This window comes from Biomphalaria glabrata, chromosome 12 (assembly GCF_947242115.1).
Source record: "Biomphalaria glabrata chromosome 12, xgBioGlab47.1, whole genome shotgun sequence".
Classification (NCBI taxonomy): Eukaryota; Metazoa; Mollusca; class Gastropoda; family Planorbidae; genus Biomphalaria; species Biomphalaria glabrata.
In genome coordinates this window covers 12692185-12714730 of record NC_074722.1, presented here as the reverse complement: position 1 = coordinate 12714730, position 22546 = coordinate 12692185, and the positions used below count along the sequence as shown (strand labels likewise).

The 22546-nt window shown below is 37.3% G+C and overlaps 2 protein-coding genes across 5 annotated transcripts in view; one reads left to right on the top strand and one right to left on the bottom strand.

Annotated features, from left to right (window-relative positions):
- Positions 1 to 229: 229 nt before the first annotated feature.
- On the bottom strand, positions 230 to 17653 carry LOC129922091 (alpha-1A adrenergic receptor-like). The gene is made up of 2 exons (XM_056006644.1): positions 17604 to 17653; positions 230 to 2136 (listed from the first exon to the last, which is right to left on the bottom strand). Exon 2 carries the CDS (start codon positions 2088 to 2090, stop codon positions 1047 to 1049), a length of 1044 nt encoding a protein of 347 aa, XP_055862619.1. The 5' UTR covers positions 2091 to 2136; positions 17604 to 17653; the 3' UTR covers positions 230 to 1046.
- Positions 17654 to 21399: 3746 nt separating this feature from the next.
- The window catches only part of LOC106056141 (citron Rho-interacting kinase-like), a 45023-nt gene continuing 43876 nt past the window's right edge, over positions 21400 to 22546 (top strand). For 3 of the 4 annotated variants that reach the window (XM_056005681.1, XM_056005680.1, XM_056005678.1), the window contains exon 1: positions 21450 to 21627. The gene's annotated coding sequence lies outside the window, so the exon portion shown is untranslated. Of the gene's footprint in view, positions 21628 to 22546 lie in introns of all 4 variants that reach the window. The other variant, XM_056005679.1, reaches the window with a different exon arrangement.

The window sequence follows — 22546 nt, the reverse complement described above, 5'->3', positions numbered from 1 at the left end:
GACGACAGTCTTGAGCACACACCAGGAAGGCAAAGCTAGCAGAGTTTGAACTTGTGACCATCGGGACGACAGTCTTGAGCACACACCAGGAAGGCAAAGCTAGCAGAGTTTAAACTTGTGACCATCGGGATGACAGTCTTGAGCACACACCAGGAAGCCATCCTAGTTAGAGACGCTTAAAAAAAAGACCAACGATAAGGTTTTACTTAACTTTTTTTTATTAGGCCTTAAAAAAACGTGAGCTTATATTTATTCGTTGTTACTGTCCGGATATTCTCTACAGGTAACCACAATTCATTGAAGATTTTCTTAATCCAGTCAGGGCCGGTCTTAGTTCACTGCAACCTATGCGGCCGCAGTGGGCCCCGCACTTTCATAGGCCCCGTGTAAATTGTTAAAATAAACCATTTTAACTTATTATTTAAGGGTTCCTGAAATTCTCCTGAAATAGCAATTTATACGAAAAAGTCATAACAATCTCCTGAACTTATTAAAATCTTCTGAAAACTCATGCAAGTCTCCTTAAAGACAGACAAAATTGTCATTTCGGGGTGTCATTGAATATTCAATATGGTAAACACCAATTCTACTCATTAAAAAAAAAACAACAGCATTGTCGTTTAAAAATGTGGCGGATACAGCTGTACATAGAAAGTTATAATAGTTAATTTACTTTTATAGTCACTGGCATACAAATATAGATCTAAATCTATCTCGACCTATTAAAAAAAGGGATAGGCCTATTTTGCTAGTCGATAGTAAATTTAAAAGGCAGATCTGAATGTTTATCGGCTTTTTTTGTTGGAAAACTACTATCTACTGTAGAAGGCTTGTAAAGGTAATTTGACAGTGATTTTGTACTTAGTAAAGTATGAATAAAATGCAAAGACGAATTTATTTTCTAATACAAAATCTTAATTTTCACTTATTATCGTTCTCCATACCCAGACTGGGCCCCGCGAAATCCGTTTCGCATCGGGCCCCGCAATCTGTAGGACCGGCCCTGCATCCAGTGGCCAGTGTAGAATTTTTCTTAATAATTCTTTTTATGACCTGCAGAGCACTGAGAGAAATACTGACTTGAATTTGGCGCTAACTGTATAGTAGATCACAATGTTCACGCAGGCGTTGATCAGCCCAGAGACGTAGACTACGGTGTACAGTACAGTGTACAGTTTGTAATACATTTTACCGAAGTCAAGCTCAGTGATAAACATCCTTGTGTAGGCCACCAGCAGAACTGGGACATTGCAGGCGAAGAAGAGGACGGCGACAAGGACTACAACTTTTGCTGCTTTGGCTTCCTTTGACGTCATGATCGTCTGAGTCTTGTCGCCCAAGTCTTCGAGCAAAGTTGTCTCTCCCAGTTTGGACTTTATTTGTTTTCCTGAGGCGGCCTGTCGAAATTCGGCGGACGATTTTAGGCCGTTGATGATAAAAACAGCACAGACAGTTATCACGACTTGGGCGACGGTTGGTATCACAACTCCGGCAAACGTGTCAACAAAAAGATCGATCTCTCGCCTGCAGTCAGCCAGCCAAAGGTCAAGGTGAGTTTCGTTGGTGGTAGTGTCGAAGACGACCTGCAGGCCTTGTGTGGCCCAGGCTGGAGCGAAACAGGCAAGACCAAAGACCACGATGGAAAATTTAATGAGCAAAGAGCGGTGCGGGGCAAGGATAACCTTGACATTAAGCGGGAATTTGATGCAGAAACAGCGTTCCACTGATAGGTAGACCGTAAGGCAGGTAGAAATGACGTAGGCGCATCCCCGGGTATAACCAAGGTATGCGTACTGGACTGCTAACATATTAACACCCCTGATGGGCCAGTGACCCTGGACGATATGACAACAGATGCTAAGCAAAGAGAACACGCAGCATGCTACGTCAGACACAGACAGGAAAATAAACGTAGATGTGACACCGTCTTTCGGCACATGCTTCCAGTAGACTATGACATTAATGACATTTGTCACGATGCCAACGGAAGAAATCAATGAAAGTGACATCTGGAGAAAATAATTGTTGAAATTGTTAAAGTCCTCATCGCTGATCAAAACACCGGCGCTGCTAGCTGATTGGCTAATCATGAAGACATCTGACTTGTTGCTTGGCAACAACTGATCAACAAGAAAGCTATTGAAAATAGAAAATATCTCATTACATATGTAATATATATATATAAACAAACGCAAGAGTCCTGACTGATTCATTCACTCACCAATCACTGCTATCAATAATTCTCGCAATTGCGGTGAGCGAAAAAATACCAAAATTTAACCTGTTTATAATTTCCTTGCGTCTAGAACAACTAAGTCATTTTCACAACGGAAAACACAGCAGTTAATTTTTTTTTAATGTCAGTTTGCAATCGTACATCTGGACTTTTTTTTATTATTATTGTTATTAGTAAGAAAAAAGGGAGAGGGGTCCAAGGCAAAATAAACACTGTATAGCCCGGGAGTAGTGTAACAGGCGTAACCGGTAGGTAATGCTAGTTATATTGAAGCGTGGTAGAGAGGCTAAGTGCGCTTGAACTTGGCTTGGTTTGGCTACTAGAAGGGGGCTCGAGGTTCGACACCCGACTCGGGCAGAGTTGCGTTTACTGAGCGCAGCACGGAAAACCAACTCCTAGATACCCCCCCCCCCCCACACTGGTTCACAAATGAGATTGGACCAAAGCGCTCTAAGCATGCTATAAGCATGAAAGTAGCGCTATATAAAAGCTATAATAATAATAATAATAGATCTAGGTTGAGAATAAAAAAGTTAAAAGCATTTTACATAGAAAGGTACTAGGAACAAGTTCAAAATTGGATGACAACTAGCGACTTATCGCCATGACTACAATAACATAGGCTTATGTCCACTATAAACCACTATGTGACAAGGTGTCTCTTTAACTCTTAAATAACAAGGTTACAAAGATAGTTTGTGTGAAAAAAGAAACTCAAAATCGTCCCCCGAAGTAGTCCACACAGGCAGTTAAAAGGCAGGTTTCAATATTTTCAGAAAAAATATCAGAATGAAATTCTATCAAAGGCAAATGACAGAAGAATGGAGAAAGAAGGTTGACAGATCTTTTGTGGTGCCCCAACGGTCCAGATGTATATCATACCCAGCTCCTCGTGATACCCACCCCTTTTCAGAAAAAAAAACCGAAATAAAACAGTGAACTAACTTTTCTTCGACCTAATGTGTATTGATTGTTAAAGTATTGCTTATGTGCAAAAAAAAATAATAAAAAAATTAATAACAAGTTACTACAAAATTCTTAGCTGCTTTCTTGCTGGCAAAATTGAAATATATTTTTTTTTACGAAAATTGGCAAATTGGTGAGTAGCAAATTTTTTAGGCGTTAATTGCCATTAAGTATTGATCAGCATGAGTCTGAAAAAACTTTGCTTGCTCAGAAACCCACTTACCACAATTGTCAGAAATATGAAAATAAAGATAATATTTAGAACTAAACCATCTAGCCAACATTTTTTAAATTAAAACTCAAGATCTCAAACAGATCCTTGTTGCAGAAGTTCAAATGCTTCTAAAGAACCTGCGACAAACTGTTGAAGTCTCTTTCGCTCCAGATGAAATTCGTCTTTCTCAGTGTCGCTATAAGCACTATCGATATTGATTTCGATTTGAAGATTCACTAGTTGGGACGGTGACAAAACTTCATATTTACCTGCCACATCATGACATAGCTTATATCAGGTTATTATTTCTTGAATTATCCCGTCCAAGGAAGAATAAATTCACATCCTATGCTCTTCACTTCAGGATCTTCACCTTTGTCGTCTGGCATCTTGTGGCTAACACGTCTTTGAGCACATGCTTCTGTCAAGGTAACACTGGCTTCAGCGATGTTCTCCCGACCAGAAGTTATACATGTTTTTAATGTTTTCCGTTTAAGTGCGCAGTCTCGAATTGATAATCTCTTGTTTTTGAAGGTAGACTTACGCGTCCTTAATTCAGTTAATAAAAGGGGAAAAAAAAATGAAGACTACATAGTAACTAACAATCCGCCTGCTTCATACCTAGTAGAAGAGTTTTCATCTGTTCTAGTCACTAGCGGATCCAGAACTTTGGAATGGGGGGGGGGGGGGGGGCGATTTTTTTCCAAACCCTAACCCTAACGCCCAGTAAACCCTAACCTTACGCATAAACGTGCATACAGCGCGCGCACACACACACACACACGCACACACACACGCACACACACTCACACACATATGTATATATATATATATATATATATATATATATATATATATATATATATATATATATATATATATATATATATATATATATATATATATATATATAAATATGAGAATAAAAAAAGCAGCATTTCTCAACCTTCGGCGAAAAACAAAACAACTGGGGTAGCGCGATAAGGTTCTCTGGTGAAGTTCGGGGCGAAGCCCCGACGCCATAAGCGTTTTCTTGCTTTTTTCACTGCAGAAACGCATTCTCCTGACAAGTACAGCTCATTATTCATCAATGGAGTTCGGGGCGAAGCCCCAACGCCAAAAGCGTTTTTTTGCATTCTTCATTGCAGAAACGCATTCTCCTGACATCTACAACTCATTACCCATAAATGAAGTTCGGGGCGAAGCCCCGACGCCAAAAGCGTTTTCTTGCATTCTTCTCTGCAGAAACGCATTATCCTGACATCTACAACTCATTATCCATAAATGGAGTTCGTGGCGAAGCCCCGACGCCAAAAGCGTTTTCTTGCATTCTTCTCTGCAGAAACGCATTCTCCTGACCTGAAGCTCATTATTCATACTATTAAAAAACGACCTTTCGAATAATGTTGTACTTGAAAAATATTCTAATTTGAATTTATAGACCCATAATACATTGCAAATAAAACCGATTTGTTCCTTGAAAAGATAGGATACCCCACGTATTTAGATTTTTGCTTTGAGGATCGTCGCCGAAAAAAAACTTATTCGATAAATAGTATTCAAGAAAACTCTAGTATAAATTGTGAGTTATAGTCCCAAATTTATTTAGCTAGAAAAATATCAGATTGAGTAAAGGTTGGGAAAAGGCGACTATGAAAACGTTATTTGAGTTTAGAACTCATCTCAATCATGACTCTTATACTGAAAAATTTCGTTTGAATTCTAACTTTTCCAATGCAAAGTCTTTCTTAAAATACTTATGATAACTTCATGTGAAATTACAAAAACTCTGTCTGGAAATGGGAATGGCGGTAGAGTGAAAACGATTAATCCTCGCTCCTTTACTAATTTCTGCTAAAGATTGCATTTGGCATTAAAGAATAGGTATGGGGCGACTCGATATAAGAATTTAATCTATAGTATATATAAATTATATTAGTGACAGATTTTTTAAATTTTGTAATTTCTTAACTATAATACAAAAAGAAAAAGTATTGATTTGTCCGATGGGGGAAATGCGATTGCATGTACCGCCCCTCCCACCTGGTACAACCCTTTTTCATTTAAATTTACTAATGATACAATTTGAGATTAGAGTGTGGTACGACATACCCTACCGCCCCCCCCCCCCTGGATCCGCCAGTGGTTCTAGTCAATGTCTCTAGAGTTTCTATAATCTTTTAAAATGACTATCTTAACGATTTCTCTTCTGGCGCTCCAGCACGTTTTAACCAAGCGCTTAAGGCTAGTTTCAGTTATTTGGTTGAGGACGTCCTAGCGATAAAAAAGGTGTATAATCAGTCCAGTGTTACGAAAACTGTTACTGAATAGATTTCAGCCCGAATTCAAGCCAGACTCAGAGAATGGTTCAAGCAGATAATGAATTAAGATGATGTTAATAAAAGACTACAGAATTTGTACCCTGTCATTATCCATGACAACGTTGTAACCTCAACAAAATCAAAATCCAGTTTTGTGATGTCAGTTGAACTGTCAATACAAAAAAAAAAAAAAGGAAACGAAAAATATTTGTCTCATTATCAGCCAATATAACAATAGGTTCCTTAAGTATTTGTGGAGACATGTACGTGTTTGGGCTGGAACTAAGCTACATTTTCTCAGGAGTGGATCGTACTTAAATAGTCATGACCTATATTTTGTCTTTGTCATTCTTCTTCAACTTGTTTGCGATGCCCATTAAGTGCCAGATTGTGCTATTTTAGAGTCTATTATAAGCTCTAGATCTAGATGAAACCAGCGTACTGAATAATGGAGTAACTAAATGTGCTTGAGCGTGTTAAAGTGCGTTGCCTTCGGAGATTTAACAAATCTAGTAAACTTGATTCAACCTGATTAACAGCTTACGTTTAATTTAAAAAAGAATATAGGAGATTAATCAATTAACTAATGTGAGCAGGTCAGGGGGCTCTGAGAGACCTTTTCTCTTCTCAACATTAAATTCTATAACAGTAGGCAGATGTTAACGCTACTGGGTGGGCTCAATCTGTGCACCTCGGTCTGCGACCAAGGGGCTAGAGTCACCTAAGTAACCAGACATTCTAATCTAAACTAAATGAAAGCACCAACGAAACTTTACTTGAAATTAAATTATAAGACAAATGAAACTTTATTCACTTAAAAATAAAACAATAATAAAATATAATATATATACACTAACCACTACAACTGAACCCAGCAACTAACTAAAACCCTCTAAATCTACGCCACTACAAACACCAACAAACTAACCAAACCAACTATTTAACACAAACTGATAAAACCAACCATCTAACTAAATCACTACAACTACTACTACACTAGACCTAGATCTACACTAACACTCTACAATAAACTAGTCTAGATCTACAATATTCTACTACTACAACCAACCCATAGCTAAAACTAAAACAAGAACACCTTAGTACCTTACTATTCACTAAGAACAGATTAAGCCGACTAAGTACTAAGTTAACTAAGACAACTCTACAGAAACAAAATAACACTAGAATCTAGATCTACAGCAGCAGCTTAAAGCAGCAATATTAGATACAGCAGCATGTATTTCAACAGTTAAAACAGCAGAGTAATAGCAGTAAAAATAGCAGCATGTATTTCAGCAGCTATATTCAGCAGTAATAATAGCACTCCGTCCCAGGTACAGGAATAAAAATATTGAAAACAATTATTAGCATTTAAGATCACCAAGACCTCTCGTCACACAGATGCTGTACACTGGTCAACTGTACAGGATGTAGCATGGATTTAACTATTTATACTACCCACCCTAACATATATAACAAAAAGCGGAAGTACAAATATTAATTCTGGCGCTAGCCTATAAAAAATAGAATACATAAAAATAGCTCTAACCTATACAAGTAGAAAAATAAAATTACATATAAAAATAGCTAAAATTGCATATAAAAATAGCTCTGGGAGCGCAAGCTCACACTAAATTAATTTCTAGTCAACATTTCAAATTCAGGAGTGTCTTTGTTCATGTATGTAAGCCTACAAAACGTTGATTTCATTGAGAAAATGTATCCTTAGTTTGATGCCCCGTGCGGCCCGTACCACTCGCACATGGCTAGCTACGCCACTGCTAATGGGTATCTGACTTAAATTGGGGAAAGTAAAGATTGTTTGTTGTGCTGGCCACATTAACCCTCGTTAACTGGCGTCCATAGATAAATCGTCTGCCCTGTAGACCTCAAGGTCTGAAAGGGGTATTTTACTTTTTTAAATCTCGTTCACAACTGACAACTCAGTTGTAAGTAACTGACCCATTCAACAGCCTCTGATAAGTCAGTAAAAGATATATTCTGGTTGCTAAAGAGTTAAAGAGAACAGTTTTTGAATAAAAGATTTTCGAACTTCTAGTCTAGACATCACGTCATAGCAGGGATTGGCAAAATTGTAAACTGTTAGTTGCCTTCGTGTCGGGTTTCAAATTTTTATCTGGTTAAAAGGGAAACCACACGCTCCTAAAGAAGAGAAACGGGGCCCTCAAATAAAAGCCCAAAAAATAAAGGTTATAAAGAAGAAGAAAACTTGCTTTCTTATTTATGTATTTTATTAGTTCTTTTGTTTTATAAGTCTCGGATGTTCCTTCAAAATTAAAGATTACTAGTCGACCGGTGGCGCTTTAGGCCACTGCAACCTATGCGTCCGCAGTGTGCCCCGCAAGTTCTTAGGACCCGCGCTAATTCATTAAATTAAACCATTTTATAACCTATAACAGATTTCTCTTGGCCTCTTGATTTACCAGGAGCTCCTGGAAATCCTGGAAAGATAGATAGATAGATAGATAGATAGATAGATAGATAGATAGATAGATAGATAGATAGATAGATAGATAGATAGATAGATAGATATGTGAGCAGGTCAGGAGGCGCTGGATAGACCTTTTCTCTGCTCAACATTAAATTTTATAACAGTAGGCAGATGTTAACGCTACTGGGTGGGTTTCATCTGTGACACCTCAGTCTACGACCAAGGGGCTAGAGTCGCCTAAGTAACCAGACATACTAACCTAAACTAAATGAAAGCAAGAACAAACTTTAATTGAAATTAAATAAGACAAAATTAACAAGATAATAACAAATTACTTAAAATGCATTACATACATACAGCTGACATATTCTACCATCAAAGAAAATACACACTAAAATCTATTTGACACAAAAATATTACAGCTCCATGACATGACTTAAATTACATTGCTTTCCAAGGACAAAAGCAAAAAAAGAATACACTTCATCAGCTAGAAACACAAAAAAAGTACGCTTGATTCTGTACATTCTCAAATAGGTACAGCAACTACTAAGCTTTAAAAAAAAGCTTTTAAAAACACATGTAGATAACATGTACTCATAGAGTTACTACAAACTAATACATCTTGATAAATAGAAATGCAATCAGCATATTGAATAACAAAAACAAATTACAAATACAAATGCAAGAATTATGCTAGTAAGGCGAGGAAACGAACTTCATTTCCTCCTCCCTTACACATCTGCACGAAATGCCATCTTCTGCCTCGACCATGTACCAGCCTGTAGCATATTTTGGCACGGCAGTAATTATATAACACGAGGGCTCGTATTGCATGAACATTCTGCCCTGGCCTCTGACTTGACGTTCAACTAGACCTCGACATCCAACATTCAGAAGATCATTCTTTTTCCTCCGGTTTTCTGTATCCTCTTGGGGAATAAACGTAGATTCAGGTTGAACTGGATGTAACTGTAGAAAATGATTTGTTTCCCTGCCTCCTTTTGCATGATGACTAGAAGTGTCAGGTTAGGAAATTTCTGTATGAATCGACATCATTTTTGCCACTGCGGGTTGGCTTCTGCGAACCAACGAATCAGGTGCAGTGTTGGATCGCCTAGGATTCTGTGACACCTCAACCGACAATTCTGTTGGCTTGGGGGCAGGTTGTAGTTGTACTGCCTGTGGTTGTTCAACTGAGGCAGCCTGAATGTTGCGCACTGATGCAGTAATATTAGGGCAAGCTCGGGTGAAGTGGTCCCGGCTTCCACAGTTAGAGCAGTTGCGTCTGTGGTGCTGACGATAATCTCGGTTCCCTTGTTAGCCTTGGAACCTGTTCTTCAGCCTGCAATTTCTTGCAAGATGGCCAGGTTTGTCTCAAGTGTAACATTTTTTGTTCTTCGTCGCTGGCCTCTTATGGTTAAGAGTATGATTTGTCTTCACAGCTGTTGTGAGGTAATCTGTCGGACCGGAATGTCCCTAAATTGACCTGGTTGATGGTGGTTGCAGTGGGGACAGCTAGAGTTCTCTGGCCCTGAAAGTTGTAGGCGTACAATCTGGGCTGCCAGCTCCTTCACTTGTTTGGAAAGCGCAGCTAGCTGGCCTTCAATCTTTATCTCACTGCATGTGAGATTGACTTGCGGTGCGACATCCTCGTCCTGTGCCCACTTAATGGCCATGTCTCTTAATGCCACTAATTCGATTTCTGGCCTACCGAGTAGTCTCTCTCGCAGGTCTCTCCTTAGGGTCCTGTCACTGAGGTTTTCTACAAACTGGTCCCTCATGATAGACTCGCTAAAGGGAGTTTCAGACAGAGCTCTCTGCCTGTCAGTGAGTGCTTCAAATGCCTGAAGGAGACGGTGTGAGTAGGTGCGGACAGACTCGTTCGGGTGCTGGCTTATTCTGAACAGCTGCCTAATGAGGCAGTTGATGCTCCGCCTTTCTACATAAGTGGAGCGTAGAACTTGTACCAGGGCATCTGGACATGCCCTTGTCATCTGAGGGTGACACCTAAGTTCGGCCTTCACTGCCTCATCTAGATGTGCAAAGAGGAAGTCACATTTTTCCTCTGGATGAACAATGTGTTGAGATTTCCATGCTCTCTCCACATTTTGAAGGAACTCTTCAACTTCCCTGGCTGGACCATCGCCATGGAAGCGCCGGATACTCATCTCTGTCCTTGGCACCACAATTACTGTCTGAGACGGCTGCATTCTTTCTGCTGCTGCTGCCTCGCTGTCCATCATAATCTAACTACTCAAAACTAAAGCCTACTAAACTCTCTAACAAACGCTCAAGGAATACTAAACTTTCACTATCACTACTTCCTATCAATGCCTAACTCGTACGAGAACCTATTTTATCCCCAAAAAAAAATATAAGACTGGTCACTCAAGCACAGATCCCACTTCTGACACCAAAAATGTGAGCAGGTCAGAAGGCGCTGGATAGACCTTTTCTCTGCTCAACATTAAATTTTATAACAGTAGGCAGATGTTTGCGCTACTGGGTGGGTTTCATCTGTGACACCTCAGTCTACGACCAAGAGGCTAGGGTCGCCTAAGTAACCAGACATACTAGCCTAAACTAAATGAAAGCAAGAACAAACTTTAATTGAAATGAAATAAGACAAAATGAAACTTTATTTACATAAAAAATCAATAATAAACTATATATACTAACCACTACAACTAACTAAAACCCTCTAAATCTACGTCACTACAAAAACCAACAAACTAACCAAACCAACTAACACAAACTGATAAAGCCAATTAGCTAACTAAATCACTACAACTACTACACTAGACCTAGATATACACAAACACACTACAATAAACTAGTCTAGATCTACAATATTCTACTACTACAACCAACCCATTACCAAAACTAAAACAATAACACCTTAGTAGTACCTTACTATTCACTAAGAACAGACTAAGCCACTAGGTCTAAGCCGACTAAGGTAACACTACAAAAACAAAATAACACTAGATTCCCTAGATCTACAGAAGCAATAACAATAGCAGTAATAAATGCAGCAGAGGTTATAGCAGCAGAGTAATAGCCGCTTAAAGCAGCAATAACACAGCAGTTATATTCAGCAGTAATAATAGCCTGCAATACATAAATGCAAGACTATAAATACATCATATACATCATAATCATATATTCTATTATATCTAGAACACTCAAAGCAGTACTGATGGGCGCCGCCATCTTTAAATCAACATGCTCAAAACAAAAGCTGCCAAGAAATAAAACTAAGTTAAAATATATCTAGCATATTTAAACACAGTGTGACATAGATCTAGTAAACTAAAATATAAAATAGTTATAAACTTACAGGCACTGGCGGATCCAGGGGGGGGGGGGCGGTAGGGGCGATCGCCCCCCACCCACTCGGCCGACCCCCCCCCCCCCCGAAGGGGGGAGGGCGGACGAACTTAAGTATAGGATTCACACAATTTGTATACCAATTTATTACTTATGTTAAAAATATATACTAATTATTTATATTTCAACCTTTTTTTAGATTATTTCGCCGCCCCTCTAGTATGTTGGCCGATTTGGTGGGGTCGGGAGGGGGCGATGGTATCAATCCCGCCCCCCTACACTTTCGAATGGGGGGGCGGTCAAATTTGTTTGTTGAAATCACAGCTTGCTAACAAAATCAATTAAATATCTATATTATCAGAACTTGTTATTGATATTTTAACCTATCTTTATATTATGTCGTTCCCTGTTTGCCGATTAGTTGGGGGGGGGGGGGGCGAATATCTCTACTGCCATTCCCACCTAAACCCTTTGAGTGGGGGGCTCGGTCCGTTTTTATGGAGAAATCATAGTTTGTGAACAAAATTAGTTGAATTAATATATAAATTGTATATTATGTCGCTCCCTTACTGGTATTTTTGCCGATTCGGTGGGGTGAGGGGGGGGGGGGCGATTGCATGTACTACCCTCCCCACTCTAGCCCTCTGAGTGCTGGGGGGGGCGGTCCTATTTTTGTGGAGAATCATAGTTTGTGAACAAAATTAGTTGAATATCTATATAATATAAATATGTGACCTATTGTATATTATGTCGTACCATACTCTAATCTCCAATTGTATCATTAGTAAATTTTAATGAAAAAGGGTTGTACCAGGTGGGAGGGGCGATACATGCAATCGCATTTCCCCAATCGGACAAATCAATACTTTTTCTTTTTGAATTATAGTTAAGAAATTACAAAATTAAAAAAAAATCTGTCACTAATATAATTTATATACACTATAAATTAAATTCTTATATCGAGTCGCCCCACGAGCGAGGATTAATCGTTTTCACTCTACCGCCCCTCCCATTTCTAGACAGAGTTTATGTAATTTCACATGAATTTATCATAATTATTTTAAGAAAGACTTTGCATTGGAAAATTTAGAATTCAAACGAAATTTTTCAGTATAAAGGTCATGATTGAGATGAGTTCTAAACTCAAATAATGTATTCATAGTCGCCTTTTCCCAACCTTTACTCAATCTGATATTTTTCTAGTTAAATAAATTTGGGACTATAACTCACAATTTATACTTCAATTTTCTTGAATACTATTTATCGAATAATTTTTTTTTCGGCGTCGATCCTCAAAGCAAAAATCTAAATATGTGGGGTATCCTATCTTTTCAAGGAACAAATCAGTTTTATTTGCCATGTATTATGGGCCTATAAAATTATATTAGAATATTTTTCAAGTACAACATTATTCGAAAGGTCCTTTTTTAATAGTATGAATAATGAGCTTTAGGTCAGGAGAATACGTTTCTGCAGTGAAGAATGCAAGAAAACGCTTTTGGCGTCGGGGCTTCGCCCCGAACTCCATTGATGAATAATGAGCTGTAGATGTCAGGAGAATACGTTTCTACAGTGAAAAAAGGAAGAAAACGCTTTTGTCGTCGGGGCTTAGCCCCGAACCCCACAAGATGATCTTATAGCTCTGCCCCAGTTATTTTTTGTTTTCGCCGAAGGTTGAGAAATGCTATATATATATATATATATATATATATATATATATATATATATATATATATATATATGTATGTGTGTGTGTGTGTGTGTGTGCGCGCGCGCTGTACGCACGTTTATGCATAGGGTTAGGGTTTACTGGGCGTTAGGGTTAGGGTTTGGAAAAAAATCGCCCCCCCCCCCACTCCAAAGTTCTGGATCCGCTAGTGCTTACAGGCCGTCCCAGGTAAAGAATAATAAAATAATTACACGACAGACCACAAAGATCTTCAGCTGTCACACAGACATACTGACCACTGGTCAACTGTACACTCAACTGTTTTAAGACAGCATGTACATCAAATTTTATACTATCCCGCACAAACCTATATAAAAATATGCGGAAGTACAATTATAAAATCTGACACTAACCTATAAAAATAAAATATATAAAAATAGATCTAACCTACACAACAAAAATACATATAAAAATAGCTCTGGGTGCGCAAGCTCACAGATAGATAGATAGATAGATAGATAGATAGATAGATAGATAGATAGATAGATAGATAGATAGATAGATAGATAGATAGATAGATAGATAGATAGATAGATAGATAGATAGATAGTTAAGGCCAATCCTACGCGTGAAAAAAAACGCCATTATGCAATCTAGTGTAAGAAGCTTCTCGCGCCTAAAACTAATGAAGAATTACTTGAGGTCAACAATTCTCGTAGATAGATTTAAAAATTGGACCACCCAGAAATCCGTTTCTCATAGGGCCCCAAAACGGTTGAGTCCGGCCCTGCTATTTAATGACGGGTGAATACAGAGTAGATTACAGATTACAGAGTAGATTACTTGTTCTCTCCCCCCATCCCTTTTTTTTTTCGTCGCTAAAATTACTATTTGTAGAAATAAATAAAAGAGTGATCTTTCCATGACTTCTTGGTCACAATGGTTAAGTCCGGCCCTGCTATTTTGTGACGGGTGAATACTTTTTTTTTTCGTCAGGTAACTCTAGTCCGCAGAAATAAAAGAGTGATCTTTCCTTTACTGCTTGTCCGAACTGTTGAGACATGAAGAGAATTATATATATAGAGAGAGAATAGATTACATCCTAGCACAAACTTTCCTAAGGACAGTGCATATGGAGGCCGGCATAGCGCATACCACGGGATAAGTTGCCAGGCAAATTGATTGTATTGTTATTTTTAAAAAAAGCTAAAACTAACTCACACAATCTGTCTGTCTGTCTGTCCAGGTGGATTCTTTTACACTTTTTTCTCCCACTTCCCATTTTCAGATCAAGTTGTAATTATTTTTTGAATATAAAGATTGTCGATGACAACAAATGAATCAATTTTTTAAAATGCCGTTTAGTTAATCCATTAGTGGTAGCTAATTAATTTTGTTTTATATAGAAAAGAGGAGATAAAACTTACGATATTAAGGGATATGGAAAAGATTGAACGGTGTTTGCCTTCGTTATTACTATTATTATTATTATATTGCGCTAAACTTACTTACTGGGACAAGCAATGTCAAAGGTGTTAACTATGCTACATCCCTTTGCGAGGAAAAAAAAAAGTAAAATAAGGCCGAAAATAATAACAATCATCTTCCATGTCTGACTTTTCTTACCATTATCCAGCATACTATCATTGGACTATCTAGCTAAAAAACGATTATTTTCAATACTAAAATAATGCATAAACCTTGACATAGACCTAGATAGTACCAACCGTAACAATAATAATATTTTTATGCATGTCTAATAGGCCCTACTTTTTTTTCTTTACTGTTTTCTTGTTTTTTAATTTAATTTTATACAACGTATTTTTTTTTTAAATCTTCAGTCCTGTATCAGTAACTTAATATAACCTCAAGTAGTTTGCACTTAGTATATCGGAAAATGTCGGAAAACAAACACTCTAAATTAGACAATAATCTCGACCTCTTAAGTGAGACGGCTCGCGCCTTGATAACACACACACACACGCACACAGACAACGCACTACGCATATTGATTTAAACACAAACCTAAGCACACATACTACAACAACTCACTGAGTCCGCACAGGATTGTCAAATAACCTCACCTTTCAAAGTCCTGGTCCATCGTGTTACAAAAAGTTTTACAATCTTATACCGGTATTTAACAAGTTTGAGGATAAATATACTTTCGATATTCAATATGATGTGATATTAAAGAATATAGTTTTTAGATTCAATTGTCATTGTTCTCAATAGTATTGTTTTCGTGGCTGTAAATGACTTTGTTAGAGGATACGTCAGTACTATTTCTTACTTTTTTTTAGCGACACAATTTTGATCTTCTATTTTAGGTTTTGGAATCCATAAAGTTGGAAGAAAGGAACGAAACCTCTGCTTCACTATTGGAATTATCGATTTAACAATTTCCTAGCCTTATTTTCTACATCTTTGATCTTATTCTGAAGATTAAAAAAAAATAAAAAGGGGCATGTAGTAAATTTTTTGAGGGAAATAATAATTTCTGCTTGAAAATCTGTTTAATCGAAACAAAGCACCTACCCGGGGGCGCCATTGTCGTCTTTTTTCTCTTCTCCCAAACGTCCACAAATTGTGATCATCAAAAGTTCAGTACATTCTGAGAGAATCGACAGCTAGATCTAACTGTAAATGTCACGTGGTTTGGATATAATTATAGCATAAAATTGTGGCTTTAATATGTCCAAAAAACAAAACAAAACCTTTGCCCTATTCACGAAGCAATTATGTTTAGTTATCTAATATTAAATATCAGGTGGCCGAGCCTCGCTCGGTTAAATAATTTCCTAAGAAATTATCTACACCGGTATCTACACCGATCTACGCAATTATTGCCCGAAGTCATTTTGGGAATATTTTTGTTATTACGAAAATGAACGATCAGATAAAGACTACAAATCTCAAGAGTTGCTTTAGTGTTCTGTTAGTTCTAAATGTTTGTACATGGTTATTTGTTTAATAATTCAATATCATGTGGCCGAGCCTCACTCGGTTAAATAATTTCCTATAGAAGGTTATATGCCCGAAGTCATTTTGGGAATATTTTTGTAATTACGAAAATGAATTATCAGATAAAGACTACTAATCTGAAGAGTTGCTTTAGTGTTATATTTGTTCTAAATGTAATTGTACATGGCGATTAAATATAAAGACTCTTAAGTCCTCCTACAGTCTAGACAAACCACAGCTCACGTTCGTCTTATAGTTTTGCAATCCATTTTTTTGCGTAAAACTATTGTTGGCCTACTATTATTGGCTTGGAAGAAAGTCTTTGCAGTGTAACTTATTAGATGGTTACGTTCAGACATTTAATTATGGAATTAGTAAATCCATTATGGCTTTAGTACGAAACATCAAGTGACGCAAATCTCTACGTTATAGGGTAAAACAGGCACTTTGTGACAAAGTAAAATGTCGCATTTTTTTCTTAAAAGACTTAAATCATTGAATTAGTTTTCTAAAGAAACGTTTCCGTGGGGCACCTCTGTTTAGTACGGGACAGTAGACACCGAAGCAAGAACACATGGTAATAATTCACCAGCAAAATAATAATAATTTTAAGGCTTGTCTTCGAGTCCGAAGATTAATAAGGATTGCAGTATTACCCGTGGATACGCAGCCCCAGCTGTGACCTACATATTTTGCCACATCCAGGGCAAGCATAATCATTGTCCGCAGTTGGTCGATTAAGATTTTCTTTTGGTCTCAAATGTGTATCCGCAGCCTTTGTATAGAGGGAATTTAAGTCCGACAGTTACGCTGGACAAAGCAGTATCCTGTATGCCAAAGGCAGTCTTTTTTTTGGTGAGCTAAAAAAGTGGTCGACGTAACACCAAAACGCTTAAAAGACCAGCTTAGGCTCCATCTTGCCTCAGCTGACATAGAAGAGAGCACATGGCTGCATGCGGCCTCAGAACGAGACAGCTGGAAGTCACCAGCAAAATAAACAACAAAGTACAAGGTATCTACACCGCTCTACGCAATTAAAATGTAAACAATTTATTAAGCACTTAAAAAACAATAACTAAACTTACATAGGCACATTTAATTTCATTGCTTTTCTTTCATAGTTCTATAATAAATCAATCTACAGTAAGATGGTGCGCAAATGTTTAATTAGGTCTATTGATTCTTTAAAACTCGTTCTTGTTTTCAAAGAAATATTTTAGTGTACTGCAGCCATAGACATAAATAAATATGTCTATGACTGCAGCATAGTGACGTAAGCAGCGTTTTTCCCGTTTACGTCACGGAAAATTTTCATTCATAAAACATTCTAGCCAAAATTAATTTTTCGATAATGAGGCATTTTTAAACCAATATAATAACGGTCGACCTCGAGTTTTCCCGATGTGGCCAATGAGTTAAGAATTTTTTTCTCACTAATATGCACATACCTTGAAATTTTAAAGAAAATCGTTAGAGCCGTTTTCGAAATAAAATGTATATATAAATAGGTATATATACATACATACAAGAATTGCTCGCTTAAGAGTATAGGATTTGCACAGTACACCAAAAAATGTAATTTGGTTATATTACGAGGAACTAAATGACGCTTTAATGACGTTCCTGTCCTTTGACTAAGTGACTGAAAATGGGGATTTTTGGTTCGCTGATGCTAAATCAATAGCACATTTCCCATGGTCTTTGATCGCAAGTTATTGACTTTTAATTTTAAGTCATTTCAGGGTAATTTTGTTTTCATGTCAAACGATAGTAAAATTAGCTGAGACTTAGGGAACGTAACTATTGATTATTTTTTTTTAGTATGGATTACAAAGTTGTTTTTTTTTTGGTCTCCTTCGTTATTAAAATCCATTATTGTGTAAAATTGTATTTGTTTGATGTTCACGCGTGTACAAACTCAAACGTTTCCCTAAGCTTTAATATTTATTTATTTTTTTGTCTCTGTCCCTTAACTTTCGTCATAGGTATGCTGTGACACTTCGCTTAACGAAATCCCTCCACTTTTCCCGGCTGCCTGGTTATGCGGTATGCGCGCTGGACTGTTGTTCGGACTTGTCGATGGTCCCGGACTCATACCTTGCCCGTTCCTCGTCGTCCCTCGGGAGGTTTCAACTCTGAAGGAACATTTTACAAACATTTTTTAGAAGCTGTTCTTAGTGGGATATCAAGAGAGAAATGTTTACATTCTTTTACATTGTCCAGCAAGTTTTTCTTTGGACGACTCTTTCTTCGTGCTCTCTCCGCTGTTACTTGAAAGATGACTTTAGACAGTGGGTCATGTCTTACAATATCAGGCTAGGGGGCTTTCCATATCCGACCTGGGAAAAGAGGTATTGCAGACTTTCTTGTCTTGCCACATTCATATTAAATAGTAGAGGAAGAAGAATATTATCGATTTTTTAAAAAGTTTATCGGCAAGACATCTTACTTAATAAGTGGCTAACCGTACGATGATCACGGCCATTACAGATGTACGTGCGCTATATCTGAAGGCCCACCTCGAATGTACCTAGCAGCATGGGCGTAGCCAGGATATTTTTCGGGGGGGGGGGGATTCACCCTGCCCCCCTCCCCCCCCCCCCGCGAATTTTTTTTTGTATGCATGTGTGTGTGTACATAATTAATCTTTATTACATTATGACCCTTTATTCTTTCGGAAGACGTTTATTGTGCCCTAGAATATGTTCTTCCTTGAGTTAGTGAAAAAATTTGTAGACTCCCCCCCCCTCCCATCAAGGGGGTCTGGGGGAGCGCTCCAGCGCGGGTCGGAGCCCCGCCGCCAAGCAATATTTACGGTATTGAAAGCCAACAAAATGTATATTCTGAGGTAACTACAGTGCATTATCCTGCTATTAAAATGTTTTATTTCAAAAATCTAATGTGCTATTCTTACTGACTTAGACCCTCCCGCGCCGATCGGCGCATTTGGCGGCAAGCTGTTTCCACAAAAATCTGTCATTGGCAATGTCTGAAGCCTCTTTCCATCTGCTCTAAGGACCTCAATGAAAGTGTGGCGCCAAGTTGTAATATGATGTCATCGCAACTCTTATTATGCGTAATTCATTTTGTCGGAGAACATGTCCCGCAAACCTAACTAAGGGGTCGACTTCCAGTTCGGCATAGCTGTCTTAGCCAACTCTGTTGAGACACATTTAGTGTTTTTCAATTTCGGCATATGACTATTCACTGCACTTTATTAATTTAGCCCAGCCACTGGTAGAAATGTGTAACCTCTCTTGACTACGCTCTTGGAATTAGGTGACTATAGTTTTCTTTAGATTATATATCGAAAAGGGAAGTTTTATCGTCAAAATCCTTTGTTGTGGGGTTTTAAACTAAAAAAATCTCCTGAGTTGTCTTTTTAAATTCAAAACACCATTTAGCTACGGTCATAGAATTTGGTGACTATAGTTTGCTTTAGAATAATATTGAAGAGAGAGGTTTTCAACCTCAAAACTCTCTGTAGGGGGATTTTAAACTCAAAACCATCTGGAGGGGTCTTAAACTTTTTTAAAAAGCCCTTTGGAGGAGGGGAATTTTTACTCAAGACCCCCCTTGGCTTGGCTATGTTCATAGAATTTTTAGTGCGTTATTTGCTTTTTTTTATATTGAAGAGCTATTTTTTTGCTTCAAACCCCGATGAAGGGGGTTTAAACTCAAAACCCCTTTTGGCAACGCTCATAGCATTTTGAGTGCGTAATTTGCTTTTTTATATTTATTATTTAAGAGGTTTTTTTTTTTCTTCAAACCCTGCTAAAGCGGGATTTAAACTCAAAACCTCTTGGGCTACGATCATAGCATTTTGAGTGCGTAATTTTCTTTTTTTTTATTTCAATAGAAGAGGTATTATTTAGCTTCAAACCACATTGAAGGGGGTTTAAACTCAAAACCCCTTTGGCAACGCTCATAGAATTTTGTGTTTCATTTGCTTCATCTATATTGTAGAGGTATTTTTTTTACCTTCAAACCCCGCTGAAAAGGGGGGGGGGGTTAAACTCAAAACTGAGTCAAAACCCATTTAGCTATGCTCATAACATTTTGAGTGCGTAATTTGATTTTTTTTTTATATTGAAGAGGTATTTTTTTAGCTTCAAACCCTGCTGAAGAGGAGGGGGGGGGGGTTAAACTCAAAACCCCTTTGGCCACGCTCATAGAATTTTGAGTGTGTAATTTGCTTTTTTTATATTGAAGAGGGGGTTTATTGTAAATTTTGGAGGGGGTTTTAAAATCAAAATCTTCCTTAACTTTGTTCTTAAAATTTGGGGATTTTTGTTTTTGTTTTGTTTAATAGAAGATGGGAATTTAACTGCAAAAACCCCTGGTAGGGGGTTTTAAACTCAAAAACCCCTGGGACAAGTGATGTTGTAGTATTCAAATCTTACCTAAAATAAACAAAATCAAAGAAAAAAATATGTCACTAAATTCCGATCCCCCTCCCCGGGGGGTTCATTTCGGGGGGGGGGGGGGGGGGTTGAACTCCAAAACCCTCCCCCCCCCCCTGGCTACGCTCATGCCTTAGCAGTGTAGTGTTGGTCAGTGATGTACCTGCTTTTTTATATTTAATAGGCAAAAACAGGACTCTATGCATTTTTTTTAGAGAAAAAAATAGCAAAACTTGTACCCAATGCTTTTGTTGGAGCACTCTAGGGCCTCCATTGCAATTATGTAAGGCCGGCCCTACCAGAAGTGCAGAAGGATACATTTCAGAAGCTCATCATGTAGGAAATCGCTTCAATCTGCCGTTTCACCTCTTCTTACTTAAATTTAACTTTATAAGGCCTGCCCTCTTTTTACTATGAGAAATAATAAATTATTTTATTTACATATTTTATTTAGTAAGTTTTAAATAAAAAAGGATGTATAAAAATATATCTACTCTATAGTATATGTTATCTAGAATCTAGTTATATCTAGATCTATAGATCTATATCTATATATAAATCCATACATAGAATCTAGATCTATAGATCTAGGTTCATCCATGTTTTTTAAAACTCTCACCTGAATCTCAGCATTTCATTGGCTAAGATTGAAATTGATGTGCCCGGTAAATAGAACTACTAGATGTAAATGCGGATTACTTTTTAAATTATTAGCATATTCTTATTATTATAAAAAGTCACTATTAAAAAGATCAAATGAATTAGTTTATTTGTGTTTTATACTTTAATAGTAATAAACATTCTATAAGGGTTATTTATATTTATTTTAAAGGCTGTAATTTAGATCTAGATTAGATCTATATATAAACACTAAAATCTGGCAATGTTTACTTGATCGGCCTGCGGGATATTTAAAGTAAGCCAAAAAAAAAAGTTATTATTCAACTTATTGAATGGCTTAAAAATAAAAACACAATTAGATCTTGATCTAGATCTACCTCTAAGTTATCTAGGATTCTTTATATCTAATTTTGAATTTAGAACTATCTACCCATAACCTTAGGCTTAGGTGAGTTTTAAATAATTTGGGCTTAGGCTTAGGCCCGGCTTAGCAGTAAAAAAAAATACTTTAATAACTTTACTTTTACTTTAGACTTTTATTTAACTTTAGTCTTAGTTTTAGGCTTGGCTTAGAGTAGAGACAGTAGAGTCTGAGTAGAGTACTTAGACTTAGACTACTAACTAGATCTAGATCTATATTAAAAAATAGTCTATATTCTATAGTCTAGTATAGTACTAAGTTCTAACTCTTGTTACGTACTCTTGACGCTTGTATTAGTCTAGATCTAGACTGATCTAGATAGATATATATAGTATTATATAGATCTAGAGTACTTGTATTTAAAATTATTTTTTTATTTTATGTAAGACTAGGTGGTAAGACTAAGAGTAAGAGTCTACTTGTTTGTTTGTTTGTAAAATGTTTTACATATTTCGGATGTTCCTTCAGAGTTGAAGATAGTTTACTTCCTAGTCCAAACCTCCCGCAGGACGACGGGGGATGGGAGCGGGCAGGGTTTGAACCCTGACCATCGATAAATCCAAACGACAATCCAGCGCGCAAACCGCACGACCAGGCAGCCATCCAATAAGTCGTCTGTAAACTGAGACTCTGTCACTCTTGTAATCTCTTGTTGCTAAGTAATAGTAAGTAAGACTTTTTCAAGTTCTAGATCTAGAATCTACTATTATCTAGATTCTAGATAGATCTGGATCTAGTTGAAGTTGTAGTGAATTGTTATTATTATACTTTATACAATTATAGGCTATTAGAGCTATATAATTATACTGAGAATTATAGTTTTAATTATACTTATTATAGGAGGTCTAGTAGTAGATAAATAGATAGACATAAATTCATAATTGAGTAGATGTGTAAATTAATTATTTTAAGTAAGACGTGACAGTCAGTAGATGAGTAGTCAGTA

Coding starts and splice junctions, on each gene's coding strand:
- LOC129922091 (XM_056006644.1), bottom strand. CDS start 2,090: ATGATTAGCCAATCAGCTAGCAGCGCCGGTGTTTTGATCAGCGATGAG.